This window comes from Myotis myotis, unplaced genomic scaffold (assembly GCF_014108235.1).
Source record: "Myotis myotis isolate mMyoMyo1 unplaced genomic scaffold, mMyoMyo1.p scaffold_m19_p_11, whole genome shotgun sequence".
In the NCBI taxonomy this organism is placed as follows: Eukaryota; Metazoa; Chordata; class Mammalia; order Chiroptera; family Vespertilionidae; genus Myotis; species Myotis myotis.
In genome coordinates, this window is record NW_023416315.1 from 55,185,615 (window position 1) to 55,199,936 (window position 14,322).

Genomic DNA, 14,322 nt, shown 5'->3' on the forward strand with positions numbered 1-14,322 from the left:
TATTCCTAGAAAAATACAACCTTCCAAAACTCAATCAGGAAGAATCTAAAAATCTCAATAGGCCAGTAACTTTGGAAGAAATTGAAGCAGTCATCAAAAAGCTTCCAGCAAACAAAAGCCCAGGGCCAGATGGCTTCACAGGGGAGTTTTACCAAACATTCAAGGAAGAACTAAAACCTATCCTCCTCAGACAATTCCAAAAAATCCAAGAGGAAGGAACACTTCCAAGCTCATTCTATGAAGCCAGCATCGCCCTAATACCAAAACAAGATAAAGACAACACATGAAAGAGAATTACAGGCCAATATCTCTCATGAACATAGATGCCAAAATCCTCAACAAAATCCTAGCAAATCGGATCCAGCAGTACATCAGAAAGATTATACACCATGACCAAGTAGGATTTATCCCAGGGATGCAAGGATGGTACAATATCTGTAAATCAATAAACGTGATACATCACATAAACAAATTGACAGAAAAAAATCACATGGTCATATCAATTGATGCAGAAAAAGCATTTGAGAAATTCCAACATCCATTTGTGATAAAAACTCTCAGCAAGGTAGAAGGATCATACCTCAACATAATAAAAGCCATATGTGACAAACCCACAGCCAACATCATACTCAATGGACAAAAACTAACACCATTTCCCCTAAGAACAGGAACAAGACAGGGATACCCACTCTCACCACTCCTGTTAGACATAGTACTGGAAGTATTGGCCATTGCGATTAGACAAGAAGAAGAAATAAAAGACATCCAAATGGGAAAAGTAAAACTGTCCTTATTTGCAGATGACATGATATTGCACGTAAAAATCCCTAAAGACTCCATCAAAAAACTATTAGACTTAATAAATGAATTTGACAATGTAGCAGGATACAAAATTAATGCCAAGAAATCTATGGCATTTCTATACACCAATAGTGAACTTACAGAAAGAGAGACTAAAAAAGCAATCCCATTTACCATCACACCAAAAAAAATTAAGATACCAAGGAATAAGCTTAAGAGGTAAAAGACCTCTACTCACAAAACTATAGGACATTGAAAAAAGAGATAGAGGAAGACATAAACAGATGGAAGAACATAGCATGTTCATGGATTGGTAGAATCAACATCATTAAAATGTCTATACTACCCAAAGCAATATAAAAATTCAACACACTCCCCATTAAAATACCAATGGCATATTTCACAGACCTAGAACGAACTCTCCAAAAATTCATCTGTAATAAAAAAAAAAAAAAAGACCCCGAATAGCTGTAGCGATCCTGAGAAAGAACAACAAATAGGTGGGATCCCAATACCAGATATCAAGCTGTGTTACAAAGCCACTGTTCTCAAAACTGCCTGGTACTGGCACAAGAATAGGCATATAGATCAATGGAATAGAATAGAGAACCCAGAAATCAACCCGAACCAACATGCTCAATTAATATTTGACAAAGGAGGCAAGAACATACAATGGAGTCAAAAGAGTCTCTTCAATAAATGTTGCTGGGAAAATTGGACAGATACATTCAAAAGAATGAAACTAGACCACCAACTTACACCATACACAAACATAAACTCAAAATGGATAAATGACTTAAATGTAAGACAGGAAACCATAAAAATTCTAGAGGAATCCAAAGGCAACAAAATCTCAGACATATGCCGAAGCAATTTCTTCACTGATACAGCTCCTAGGGCATTGGAAACTAAAGAGAAAATGAACAAATGGGACTACATCAAAATAAAAAGCTTATGCACAGCAAAAGAAATCATTAACAAAACAAGAGAGCCCACTGCATGAGAGAACATATTAGCCAATGTTATCACCGATAAGGGTTTAATCTCCAACATTTATAGCGAACTCATACAACTTAACAAAAGGAAGATAAACAATCCAATCAAAAAATGGGCAAAGGATCTAAATAGACACTTTTCAAAAGAGGACATTCAGAAAGCCACGAGACATATGAAAACATGCTCAAAGTCACTAATCATCCGAGAGATGCAAATCAAAACAACAATAAGGTACCATCTCACACCTGTCAGAATGGCTATCATCAACAAATCAACAAACAACAATTGCAGGAGAGGATGTGGAGAAAAAGGAACACTTGTGCACTGCTGGTGGGAATACAGACTGGTGCAGCCACTATGGAAGACAGTATGGAGTTTCCTCAAAAAGTTAAAAATGGAACTCCTATTTGACCCAGTCATCCCACTTCTAGGAATATATCTCAAGAAACCAGAAACACCAATCAGAAAGGATATATGCACCCATATGTTCATAGCAGCACAAGTTACCATAGCTAAGATTTGGAAACAGCCTAAATGCCCATCAGCAGATGAATGGATCAGAAAACTGTGGTACATCTACACAATGGAATACTATCCTCCTGTAAAAAAGAAGGAATTCTTACCATTTGCAACAGCATGGATGGAACTGGAGAGCATTATGCTAAGTGAAATAAGCCAGTTAATGAAAGAAAAATAACACACGATCTCACTCATTTATGGATAATAAAGACCATTATAAACTGATGAACAAAAACAGATACAGAGGCAGAACAGCATCGAACAGACTGTCAAACTAAAGAGGGAAGGCCGGGTAGGGTTGGGGGGTGGGGGGTGGTAAGAGATCAACCAAAGGACTTGTATGCATTCATATAAGCATAACCAATGGACACAAGACACTGGGGGGTAGGGGAGGCCAGGGGTAGGTCAAGGGGAGTGGAGAAGAGGACATATGTAATACTCTTTTAATACTTTAAGCAATAAAACAAAATTAAAAATAAATAAATAAAATGGACTCGTACATAAAAAGAATTTTTGTCAGTTTATTTGAGTCAAACTGTCAACAATTGCCGGGAAGCAGTACCTCAAAGGACTGGGATAATGCTCCCCCTTCCTCCCTTTAAAAATCAAAAAAATATATATATTTTTAAAAGATAAAACAAACAAATGGGACTATGTCAAACTAAGAAGTTTTTGCACATTGAAGAAAACCATCAACAAAACAAAAAGACAACTTAATCAATGAGAGCAGGTAGTCACAGATGATACATCTGATAAGGGATTAATATCTAAACTACATAAGGAACTCATATAACTCAACATCAAAAGAAACAATCCAATTAAAAACTGGGCAGAGAGCCTGAATAGACACTTCTCTAAAGAGGACATACAGATAGCAAACAGACATATGAAAAGATGCTCACCATCACTAATCATCAGGGAAATGCAAGTTAAAATCACAATGAGGTAGCACCTCACACCTGTCAGAATGTGTATTATCAATAAATCAATAAACAAGTATTGGTGAGGATATCATAAAAAAGACTGAAATCTTGCCATTTTTGACAACATGATGGACCTAGAGGGTACTTAGCTAAGTGAAATAAACCAGACAAAAACAAATACCATATGATTTCACTTATATGTGATATCCAAAAACAAAATATACCAACAAACAAGACAGAAACAAACCCATAGATACAGACAACAAAGTTATGGTTGCCAACTGGATGAAAATTACGAAAGGATTAAGAATTACAAATTGCCATTTATAAAAATAGGCATCAGGATGTAAAGCACTGCATAGAGACTATCATACCTAGTAACAGACAAACATGTAAATTGACCGTCCCTCTGCTACACACACCAGCCAATCAGGAGAGTATGCAAATTAACCCAACAAAGACAGCGGTTAATTTGCATATGTAGGTGGGAAGCGGTGGAGCAAAGACGGAAGGCTCCGGGCCAGAGCGAAGGCCTGGGTCCTGGGTGCTGGAGGAAAACTGGTGCCAGCAGCCAGAGAAAGGGAAGGCCTATTGCACGAATCTCTTCGTGCAATGGACCTCTAGTAGTCAATAATATTTTAATAATTATGTATGGTGTCAGATGGGTTAGAGACTTAATAAAGTAATCACTTTGTAAGTTACATAAATGTCACTATGCTGCTCACCTGAAACTAGTATGTCAACTACAATTTAAAATTTTTTTAATTTAAAAAGAATTAAAAACAAAATAATTAACATTAAAAATGAATTAAAATGATTTCTGATTGTACCAAAACTATCATATAACCTATAATACATAATGTAAATATTTATTTATACAGCTATGTTATGTATTACATTGATATTTATTTTAATATATATGAACACATCACTATATATATTAATATTTTTATATATTTGGGGAAAATGATGTCAATGTAATTAAGGACCAATATTTCTAGTACTGTAGAAGTGAGATAAATCTATATATATAAAAACCTAAGCGATCTACACGACCAAACAACCAGAATGACTGGTCGCTATGACACGTACTGGCCACCAGGGACCAGACACTCAAGGCTGGAGTTGCCCCCTGGTGGTCAGTGCACTCCCACAGCCAACCTCCCCTGGCCAGCCACCCTCCCGCGGTCCCTCCCCCCAGCCAGCAGGCCCCAACTGCCCAATCGGGGCTGGGCCCTGAACTGGGGGTGGGTGGCAGCAGACGTGGCCCCTTTCCCAGGGGAGCCAAAAAGGCTGGCTCCCACCTCGGGGCCAGTGGCCAACCTCCCATGCCCCATCCCTGCCCCCAGCCAGCAAGCCCTGATCAGCCCACTGCCCACCCACCACAGTGGTGGCGCAGTGGTGAGGGGAGGAGGAGGAGGGGCAGGGGAGGCAGAGCACCGATGATGGTGGCATCAGCATCCGGCGTCTGTTCCTTCTGCGCCCGGTGACCATCGCCTCCTCTCCTGACCATGCCGGGGCCTTCAGGCCCTGATCAGCCTGGCCCCAATTGGCCCTGATTGCCAGCCAGGCCTAGGGATCCCACCCATGCACAAAATTTGTGCACTGGGCCTCCAGTATAAAATATAAAAAAGTAAAACCCACCCTGGCTGGGTGGCTTAGTTGGTTGGTGCAGTTTCCTGTACACCAAAAGGTTTCAGGTTCAATTCCTGGTCAGGGTACATATCTAAGTTGTGGGTTTGATCCGAGGCTGGGGTGCATATGGGAGTCAACTAATTGATGTTTCCCACTCTCCCTTCCTCTCTCCGTAAAGATCAATGAGAACATATTCTCGGGTGAGGATTAAAAGAAAAAAAGGTAAAACCCTATAATTATAAATTAGACTTATATATACACACTTCTGAGGTATTTTCTCTTTCTCTTTTTTAAAGTAAAAAGTATATTAAATCATTCTCCTCAAAGACATAGTAAAATGATCAACCCAATGGTGTTGAGCATCCTAGCACCCATATTGTGGTCTCCAAATACCTTTCCTGATTAAAAGAAACCAAGGATCCTAGAAGAAATGGCTGGTTCCAGGTCTAGAACAGAAAATGACCAGTATCTTGTCAAAAGAGAAAGCAAGAGAAACAGCAATGACTATGGTGATTGTGTCAGGAGGACTCAGGAATCAATGTGAGGCTCCCATTGCCTAATGGCACAATTTGAGCACCAATAAGAACAACTACAACACATTTTATGTTAATAATCCATGACTTTATAATGATAAACACGAACACCTACCTACCACTCAGGAGTCACCTCTGAGAAATGCTAAGAAACTTAAGTCACTACTCTAAAAATTAGCAATGAGCCCAGCCAGTATGGCTCAGCGGTTGAGTGTTGACCTATGAACCGGGAGGTCAGGTTCCATTCCAGGTCAGGGCACATACCCAGATTGTGGGCTCGATCCCCAGTAGTGGATGTGCAGGAGGCAGCTGATCAATGATTTAATCATTGATGTTTCTATCTCTATCCTCACCCTTCCTCCATGAAATCAAAAAATAAATATATTTTTTAAAAATTAGCAGCAAGGGAAAGAATCAATGTTTAACCTACCTTCCCTGCTTAACCAAAGAATAGAGAAAGAAAACTCTTTTCATTCTAGTGTTAAGATAAAGGGGAATGATAGAATGAAAATGTAATCATTTCACAAAGCCCTAATGAAATATGAATTTGGCAGTGATCATTAATGGACATAAACATCAGAAAAAAGAAAGACAACCAAACATCATATGCTTCCCAATTGAAACACAAATGGACATATGAAAGTATTTACACGCCCCCTCACCCCTCCACCCCTCCACCCAATGGGACCTGAATCTAACCCAGCCTCTACATTTTTATTTCTAGTTTATACAAAATACAAAAGAGAGAAAAGCACATTAAATGATTTTATGGAAATGGTCAGCAAAATTCAGAATAGGGCTAACTCTACTGAACTAAACCCAGTTTATCCAACAAATATGTTAGAAGAGAGGATAAAGAAAGCCAGCGAGGCAAAGGGGTAATTTGAGATTAAAGATATTTTTGAGATAAATCAACCAAATTCATTATGTAGGCCTTATTGGATTCTTATATAAACAAGCCACTGTTTAAAAACTGCAACAAATAAAGATATTTGATCAGTGTCTGAATGTTTGATACTATTAAGGAATTAATATACATTTTACACATAAATTAATATGGTGATTATATTTAAAGAAAAATTTATTTTTTCCATAGCAATAAATACTGAAATATTTATGGATTAGATTATATAAAACCAGAAATTAACATCAACATAATCTAGTGTTTATGGGGGGGTGTCAGGGTTATTTTACATAAAACAAGGGTTGTGGACTATTGAGTTAATGGGTACATGGTGCTAAACTCAATTTTGGGGAATGGTTGAAATTATCCATCACAAAAGTTTTTCAAACTTTATGTCCAGCTATAAACTCTTCAGAGCTCCAGTGTGACGACAGAAGACATTTCTATCTTATAGACAAGTTTATCACATTCAAAACCAATTCTCTTCACCTCTGCCTACTTCCCTGCCCTCTTTATCTGTGGAAAGGAACCACCATCTTGGCAGTGGGGCCTCTCTCATCTTCCACATGCAATCAGGTATTATCAAGTCCTGAGTGGGCTATAACTTACCCCTTCCTTCCCTTATCACCACCATGCTAGTTCAGCTCTACCTCTCACCTACTGCTTCCTAGCCCCAACTCATCCTACATTATCACCTAAGTCTCTGTTCCCAAAATATCCCTACAAGTATCTTATTCTTTGAACCAAACTTAATACTCTTCCCACCTCCACTTAACATTGAAGATGTCTATTGGACTCTATCTCTAGTTTAACTGATTATAACTTATTTTATGTTTCTGTAATAGAAGCAGAGTAAATAAACACTGAAAACCAATTGATTATAAAGAGACATAAAACAGCCTCTTAAAATTTTCCTTTATATTTAAATTCCTTCCATTCTCACCTATTATAATTTCATGTCTTATCATTTCTCCACCCTGTTGATTATTTACGCTGCTTTGTTTTTTAATCTTCTGGTTTGATCATTCACATGTACTACTAGAGTTCACCTAAACTGTAATTGATGTGTGATATGACTAACAAAATACATCTGAAAATATTATCATATATAAAGCAAAATGATAGGGCACTTTAGACAACAGAAACAAAGTCAGTAGTATTCAGAAGGGAACATTCAATGGGGCTATTTTACATTGTAGCTCACATAATGATTATTCCATTCCTTAAAGCTGATTTCACAACAATCAGAAAAGTTTATTCTCTGCACCCAACCCTGTTTTGACCTTGATGAAAGTTCACATTAGGAAGAGTTGTGGATATTTTTTAAACAAAAAGAGATATTTTAGTTAGTAGTGGTCATATTCATTTAAAGTGAACCCTAAGTTCCTATAGCTCCCAATGGAAAAAAACACTGAAAATGAAAGTACAGAAACTTTAGCTGTGTGATTACTGAAGAGTCCAAAATATTACTTTTTAGATTTTTACATTTTAGGTTAACAATCATTTTTTTTATACTCAGATTCAGTTCCTTCAGAGATCTTCTGTTCCAAATTGAAGAAAGTGCCTAGAGCCGTGGTCAGCAAACTGCGGCTCGGGAACCACATGTGGCTCTTTGGCCCTTTGAGTGTGGCTCTTCCTAAGCCTTAGGAGTACCCTAATTAAGTAAATAACAATGTACCTACCTATATAGTTTAAGTTTAAAAAATTTGGCTCTCAAAAGAAATTTCAATTGTTGTACTGTTGATATTTGGCTCTGTTGACTATGAGTTTGCTGACCACTGGCCTAGAGAAACTATCAATGATTCATGATCCAAAAACAGACTAATACACTACATTTAAATTTAGCACATACTGCAGAATTATAGCTCACCTCCACTGGAGTACATCCACTAGGAACCTGACATTTAGATATAAGAGGCCAACAGAAATCTTCTACATGTGGGTTTATGGAAGTAAGGAAAAAAGAAAAACACCATTGGACCTCTAAATGTAATACCTTGGGCAATGCTACCAAATGAGGCTTTCAAAGAAATACCATGTAGAAAAGAAGACTTTCTTAAATTGCAGAAACTGTACTGGATCAAAGACATGAAAATTTTCATATCAATATAGAGCTTATAATTAAAACAGAAAAGAATTTTAAAGGGAGGGCTTAAAATAAAAATTCTAATTGTCAATACAGAGTAAAATTTCAAAGAAATGAAATAATGTCAAATATAGAATAATGGTTTTCTCTGCCAGGACAGGTAAGATAGAAGTGTCATCAGAGCTTCTACATTGGCACTATTTTATTCCTTCAGATGAATTTAGTCATTATTCTTCATATACATATATACCTTTAAAATATTACATCATTTCATAAATATAATGCTCTAATATTTGACACCTTTTATTTTCAAGTCCTCCAACATTTCTGGCTGCCTCATTAAGAGGAGGCAAAGGCCTGGCTGGTGTAGCTCAGTGGTTGAGTGTCAACTTATAAACCAGGAAGTCATGGTTCGATTCCCCATCGGGGCACATGCCCAAGTTGCGGGCATGCTCCCCAGTAGAGGCTGTGCAGGAGGCAGCCAATGAATGATTCTCTTTCATCACTAATGTTTCTATCCCTCTCTCCCTCTCCCTCTCTGAATCAATAAAAATATATTTAAAAATAAAAAAAGAGGAGGCACAAGATTCAAGACTTAATACACTTACCTGATTAGATTTTTCTACTGTACTACTGGGAACCTCAGTAGTATCCTTCACAAAAAAATTATCTATGATGTGTCGCTCTGCACATTCTTGGCTACAAACTGGACATCGAATGACTCCAACTGAAAAAGAAAAAAATTGAGGTATAATTGATATAACATTATATTACTTTCAGGTGTACAACATAATGACTTGATATCTGTATGTATTGTAAAATTATCACCACAATAAGTTCAGTTAACATCCATCACCATGCAGTGACAAAATTATTTTCTTGTGGTTAAGAATTCAAGATCCACTCTCCTAGCTGCTTTCAAATATGCAATACATAATATTATTAACTACAGTCACCATACTGTACATTATATTCCCATGACATTCACTTTATAATTAGAAATCTATATTTTATGATTCTTCTCCCATTTCATTCACCCCAACCCTTCCTCAGGCAAACACCAATTTGTTCTCTACATCCATGAGCTCACATTTTTAAGTTTTAATACAAATCTACCAAGCACTAAAATCAACCAATCTCATCCAAATTGGGAATAGGATCTTTTATAATGTTCACTAGTGGCCCGGTGCACGAAATTCATGCACATTGAAAGGGAATTAATTAGAGGAATGTAATTTGACTCACTATCTAATATCAATAATATGTGAGCATGACGCAGTCCATGTTTCTGAAATTCAATGACATGAATTTTAGCTATTACTTTGCCAAATAAATGGAATTTACAGATAAAAGAGCATTCGGCTTAATATTAAAAACTCTGCCGGGCGCGGTGGTGCGCGCCTGTAGTCCCAGCTACTCGGGAAGCTGAGGCTGGAGGATCTCCTGAGCCCAGGAGTTCTGGGCTGTAGTGCGCTATGCCGATCGGGTGTCCGCACTAAGTTCGGCATCAATATGGTGACCTCCAGGGAGCGGGGGGCCACCAGGTTGCCTAAGGAGGGGTGAACCGGCCCAGGTCAGAGACGGGGCAGGTCAAAGCTCCCGTGCTGATCAGTAGTGGGATCGCGCCTGTGAATAGCCACTGCACTCCAGCCTGGGCAACATAGCGAGACCCCGTCTCTGAAAACAAACAAACAAACAAAAAACTCTGGCTACCAAGTCAGGTATGTTTTCAACTTTTTGCCAGCGTTGTAAATTGTTTGCAATATCTGCCCATTTGGGGCTGCACATCATGGTTATGAATAAATCGGGCTTGCCATACTTCGTTGCAATTGCCATAGCATCCTGATATCGCTGCTGCATATTTCTGGGACTACCCTCAAAAGATGATGGAAGTATTATCATTTTACCAATCAACACATTGTCATTTTCAAATCTAACCACTATATTTTATAATCTAACCATTTTATAATCTAACCATCAAACCACTATATTTCTCAACTCTCAACTTAGATTGGTTTGCTTTGATGAAATTTATCCGATTGGCCTCCATTTTTTAATATGAATCCACAATAAACTGTTGAGTTAATTTTCCTACATTTAAAATAGGACTGAATGTGTCCCGCACAGAGAGATGAAATCCATAATACTGCATTTGTGTGACTCGTGTCCTTACATTTTGTCTAGTATTATTGTTGATTACACTGTTAACTCTGAGTCTTAATGTAATATATGTTCCCTAGCCTTTTCACCATGCGAAAAAAGAAAAGGATATGTCATTATTCTTATGTAGCAAACAGGAAACTGATTTGTTTCACTTTAGTGGCATTTGGATTATTGGGATCTGGTTTACAATGAATGAGCAAGTCCCTTTCAAAAGTAGGTTCTCCATCTTCGTTTCTGAATATGACAGCAACCTCGGTTACACAGGGAGAATTATATCTACCTGGGTCACTGTTACGATCGTATTTAATTGCCATTGTTACTTCTGTGGGAGCACTACCTTTTGCTGCTGCTTCAGATTGGGCTTCCTTTTCTACCTCATGTAGCATCTTGTATGATTTGTTAACTCATTTATTTCATGTATGAGGTTGATATTGATCATGAGTCTTTCTGAGCAGCCCTGGTTTTCTGGCATTGCTAATCTTTTACTTGACGCTTTAGCTGTATCCAAAGTATAGAGTTGAACAAACTTCCAAGAAACACCATCTGAAAGATGTAAAGGTCCAGTACGGTGATAAACTTGTCCATGTATTCTAAAACAGTATGGCCCATATCTTGATGGCAATGCAATATTTGCACCCATGGAAGCAAAAGCAAAAGAACTATTTATGGGACGAATATTTTCCATGAAATTTTTACTGTCAGAATCTTCGTTTGTCATTAATCTTTTTAAATATGCCAGGTAATCTGGAAAATGTATATCATTTGGACAGACTTTCCCTTTGCTACAACATCGACTAAATTTCCCATCGGATGGTTTTTCATCAGAGAAATTTAGTGATAGGCAATATTCACATGTAACAGTGATTCCACCACAACTATGTTCAAGGACTGCATCCTCAAATACTCCCATTTTCGCTGAGAAGGCAGTTCCTACCAGTACTGGTAGTACTTGTTGATGACTGTTCTCTAGACATATTCTGTCATCGCCACCGCCTTCTTTCAACTTCAAAGGCACACTGGTCTTTAGACGTTTTCTGTCGATGACACCAGTGTTTTTAAGCATCAGAGTGACATTTTTCCAGTAGCTGCTCTTCAGATATATCTGTCGCAGGCGCCGCCTTCTTTCAAGATCAGATGCATGTTGCTCTTCAGAGGTACGTTGTATCAACAGTTGTTCTTTAGACATAGTCCCACCTCTCTACTCTCATGGTCTGAGATGCAGATGAATGAGAGTCCTGGCTGTCAGGCCACTGAGAGCTGTCTGACCAACGGCTGATTCCGCAGGGGTGGGACTTCCTCCTCCCTGCTGTCAGTTTCCACAGCTGTGATGAGGAAGCTGGGGTGACAGAGGAAGCCACGCACTCCAAGCCGCCCTCTCTCTCGCTCTGCTCTATGTCCAGTGGCCTCCTGCTCTGCCAAGTCCTCCAAACCTCCCACTCTGCACCCGCTCTCCCACTCTGATCTCTACCGGCGAAGGTCCTGGCTACAGCCTTGCCTCCTGGGGCTGGCGAAGGCCCGGGAGCCCACGGGCATGGCTAGGTGTGGCAGGCCTCGCCTCCCGGGGCCAGCAATGGTCCCGGGAGCCTGCAGGCGTGGCTTGGTGCAGCCAGTCTCGCCTCCCGGGGCCGGCAATGGTCCCGGGAGCCCAGGGCCACCGCCGTTGCCTCCTGGGGCCCTTGACACCTGTGTATGCAAATTAACCCGCAATCTTTGTCAGGTTAATTTGCATACCCACTCTGATTGGCTGGTGACTGTAGCGGAGGGATGGTTAATTTACATGTTTCTCTTTTATTACATAGGATGCTCTTCAAATTCATATCTGCTGCTACTTAACACAAAACAATTCAGTTTATGTACATATATGGATTTTATGTGTGTGTCTATACATATCCCACACCTAGTCCCCATAATTTTAAATGAGCTACTTCTCCAAATAAACATCCCTATGGACTACTCTTTTTCTTGTTTAGCAACTTCTCTTAACAGTGGTTTTCAGATAGGAATATGCAGAAGTACATGGGAGACTACTAAAAGAACAGAGAGCTCTGGTTCGCTCTGAACCTATAGAATCAGGATTTGTGAAAGTGGAGCACAGACATACTTGTTTTGTTTAAAATCTCCTTGGGAAATTAGGAAATACTATTCTATTTCCCTTTAATAAGTGCAAATAATGTTCCTTTAGGGAGGGGGAAAGGAATCATTTTTTATAGTGCTTGGTAAGACAATAAAAATTATGTATGAGTTAAAATCTAAATTTGTAATTAAATGTTTGTATATTTAACCCCTAGAGTGCCGGGGAGCGCAATCGCGCTCCTCCTGTCTTTCGCCAAAAGTGCTGGGAGCGCTTTATTTTAACATTATATGTGTTGTTCAAATTTTTTTTCTACTAGTATTTTATAATACAATCAGCAAACAATATAAGTCAAAGATGAAAACAAATGTAGTAAAGGTTTCCTTAAGTTTTTGAATGTGTAACTTCATTTATTTGCGATTCATAATTTTTTTCCTAAACTGCTATAAAATCAGCAAAAGTGAATTGGCAATTTTAGCATAGTTCCAAGGATATTGGTTGGCACTCAAAGGGTTAATATAAACTTGATGCTGTAATCTGTACCAAGGAGACTGTAATAAGATTCTCAGATATAGTTTTGCAAAATAAAATGCATAAAACAATCCAAAGGTCAATTTTATTTGTATATACAAGCAATAAACACATTTTTTTAAAATTTAAAATCCATTTTACAATAACAATAAAAGTATTTTAAGTACTTAGGAATAAGTTTTTAAAAATGTATAAGGCCACTGGAGAAAATGTCAAGCTACATTTTAAAACCTTAAAATATATCTAAGTAATAAAAAAAAGTCCATGATGTTAAAGATGGCAAGTCTCCCCAAACATACCTACAGATTCAATTCAGTTTTAATAACAATCCAAACAGGAATTTCAATAGAATTTTTCATTGAAGTTAATTAAGAACTACAACTAGTCGAAAGATTGCTATGAAGAAAATGAAAACACAGGCTCCAAACTGAGAGATCTACCCAACACATATAATTAAAATCTATAAATATGTAACAATGCATTTTGCAGAAGAGAAAGATGGCATAAACACATTTTTCCTATTCCTCCAGATAAATATGGCTAAAACCCTAGACATTCTATATAAAACAATCATAAAAAGACTGAAGACTGTATAAGGTAGAGAAAAGGTGGCAGACCAGCTAGAGGCCTCAGAACCCAAGGAACCTAGGTTTTCTTTTAGCCTTCTATAATAAAGTGGGTGTTGATGAAGCCATCATACCCAAAACACTAACAGGTGTAAAACAACAAAAAAACTCACAGAAGCATGCTTCCTCTATCCAAAGGACCAGGGAAAGGGCAGCCTAACAAAATAGAAAACTTTTAAACAGTAACTGCTCTACTCCACCTGATGGAGGGGAGGGGGCAGGGGGAAGGGGAGATGCACTCCCCCTTTCCACTATCAGAGACTGGTGGGAAGTCTAGACTTCCACCTTGGCCAAAAAAAACAGGTGCCCTTAACTATCCCCTGCTGGGCATGTCAGAGAGCTCTGGTGAGAGCTGAGGCTTTGATCCCCATTAGGTTGTAATGAAGCCCCTTGCAGTCTCATTGGAGACCATATGAGTGAATCCAACAGTTAATAGTAAATATGTTTAGGTACTATATAAAGTCTAGAGTTGTAGGTATAGATAAGCTTTATTTAAATGTTTCAATTGCTTTTGTTGTCACATAGTTTATAGTC

General features: G+C 38.4%; 1 protein-coding gene across 7 annotated transcripts in view; it reads right to left on the reverse strand.

The window, feature by feature from the left end:
- Nucleotides 1-14,322, reverse strand: part of TRIM24 (tripartite motif containing 24) — a 113,003-nt gene that overhangs the window by 67,620 nt on the left and 31,061 nt on the right. For all 7 annotated transcript variants that reach the window (XM_036329020.1, XM_036329022.1, XM_036329019.1 and 4 more), the window contains exon 2: nucleotides 9,006-9,124. In XM_036329020.1, the coding sequence (XP_036184913.1) occupies nucleotides 9,006-9,124 (119 nt within the window). The remainder of the gene's footprint in view (nucleotides 1-9,005; nucleotides 9,125-14,322) is intronic.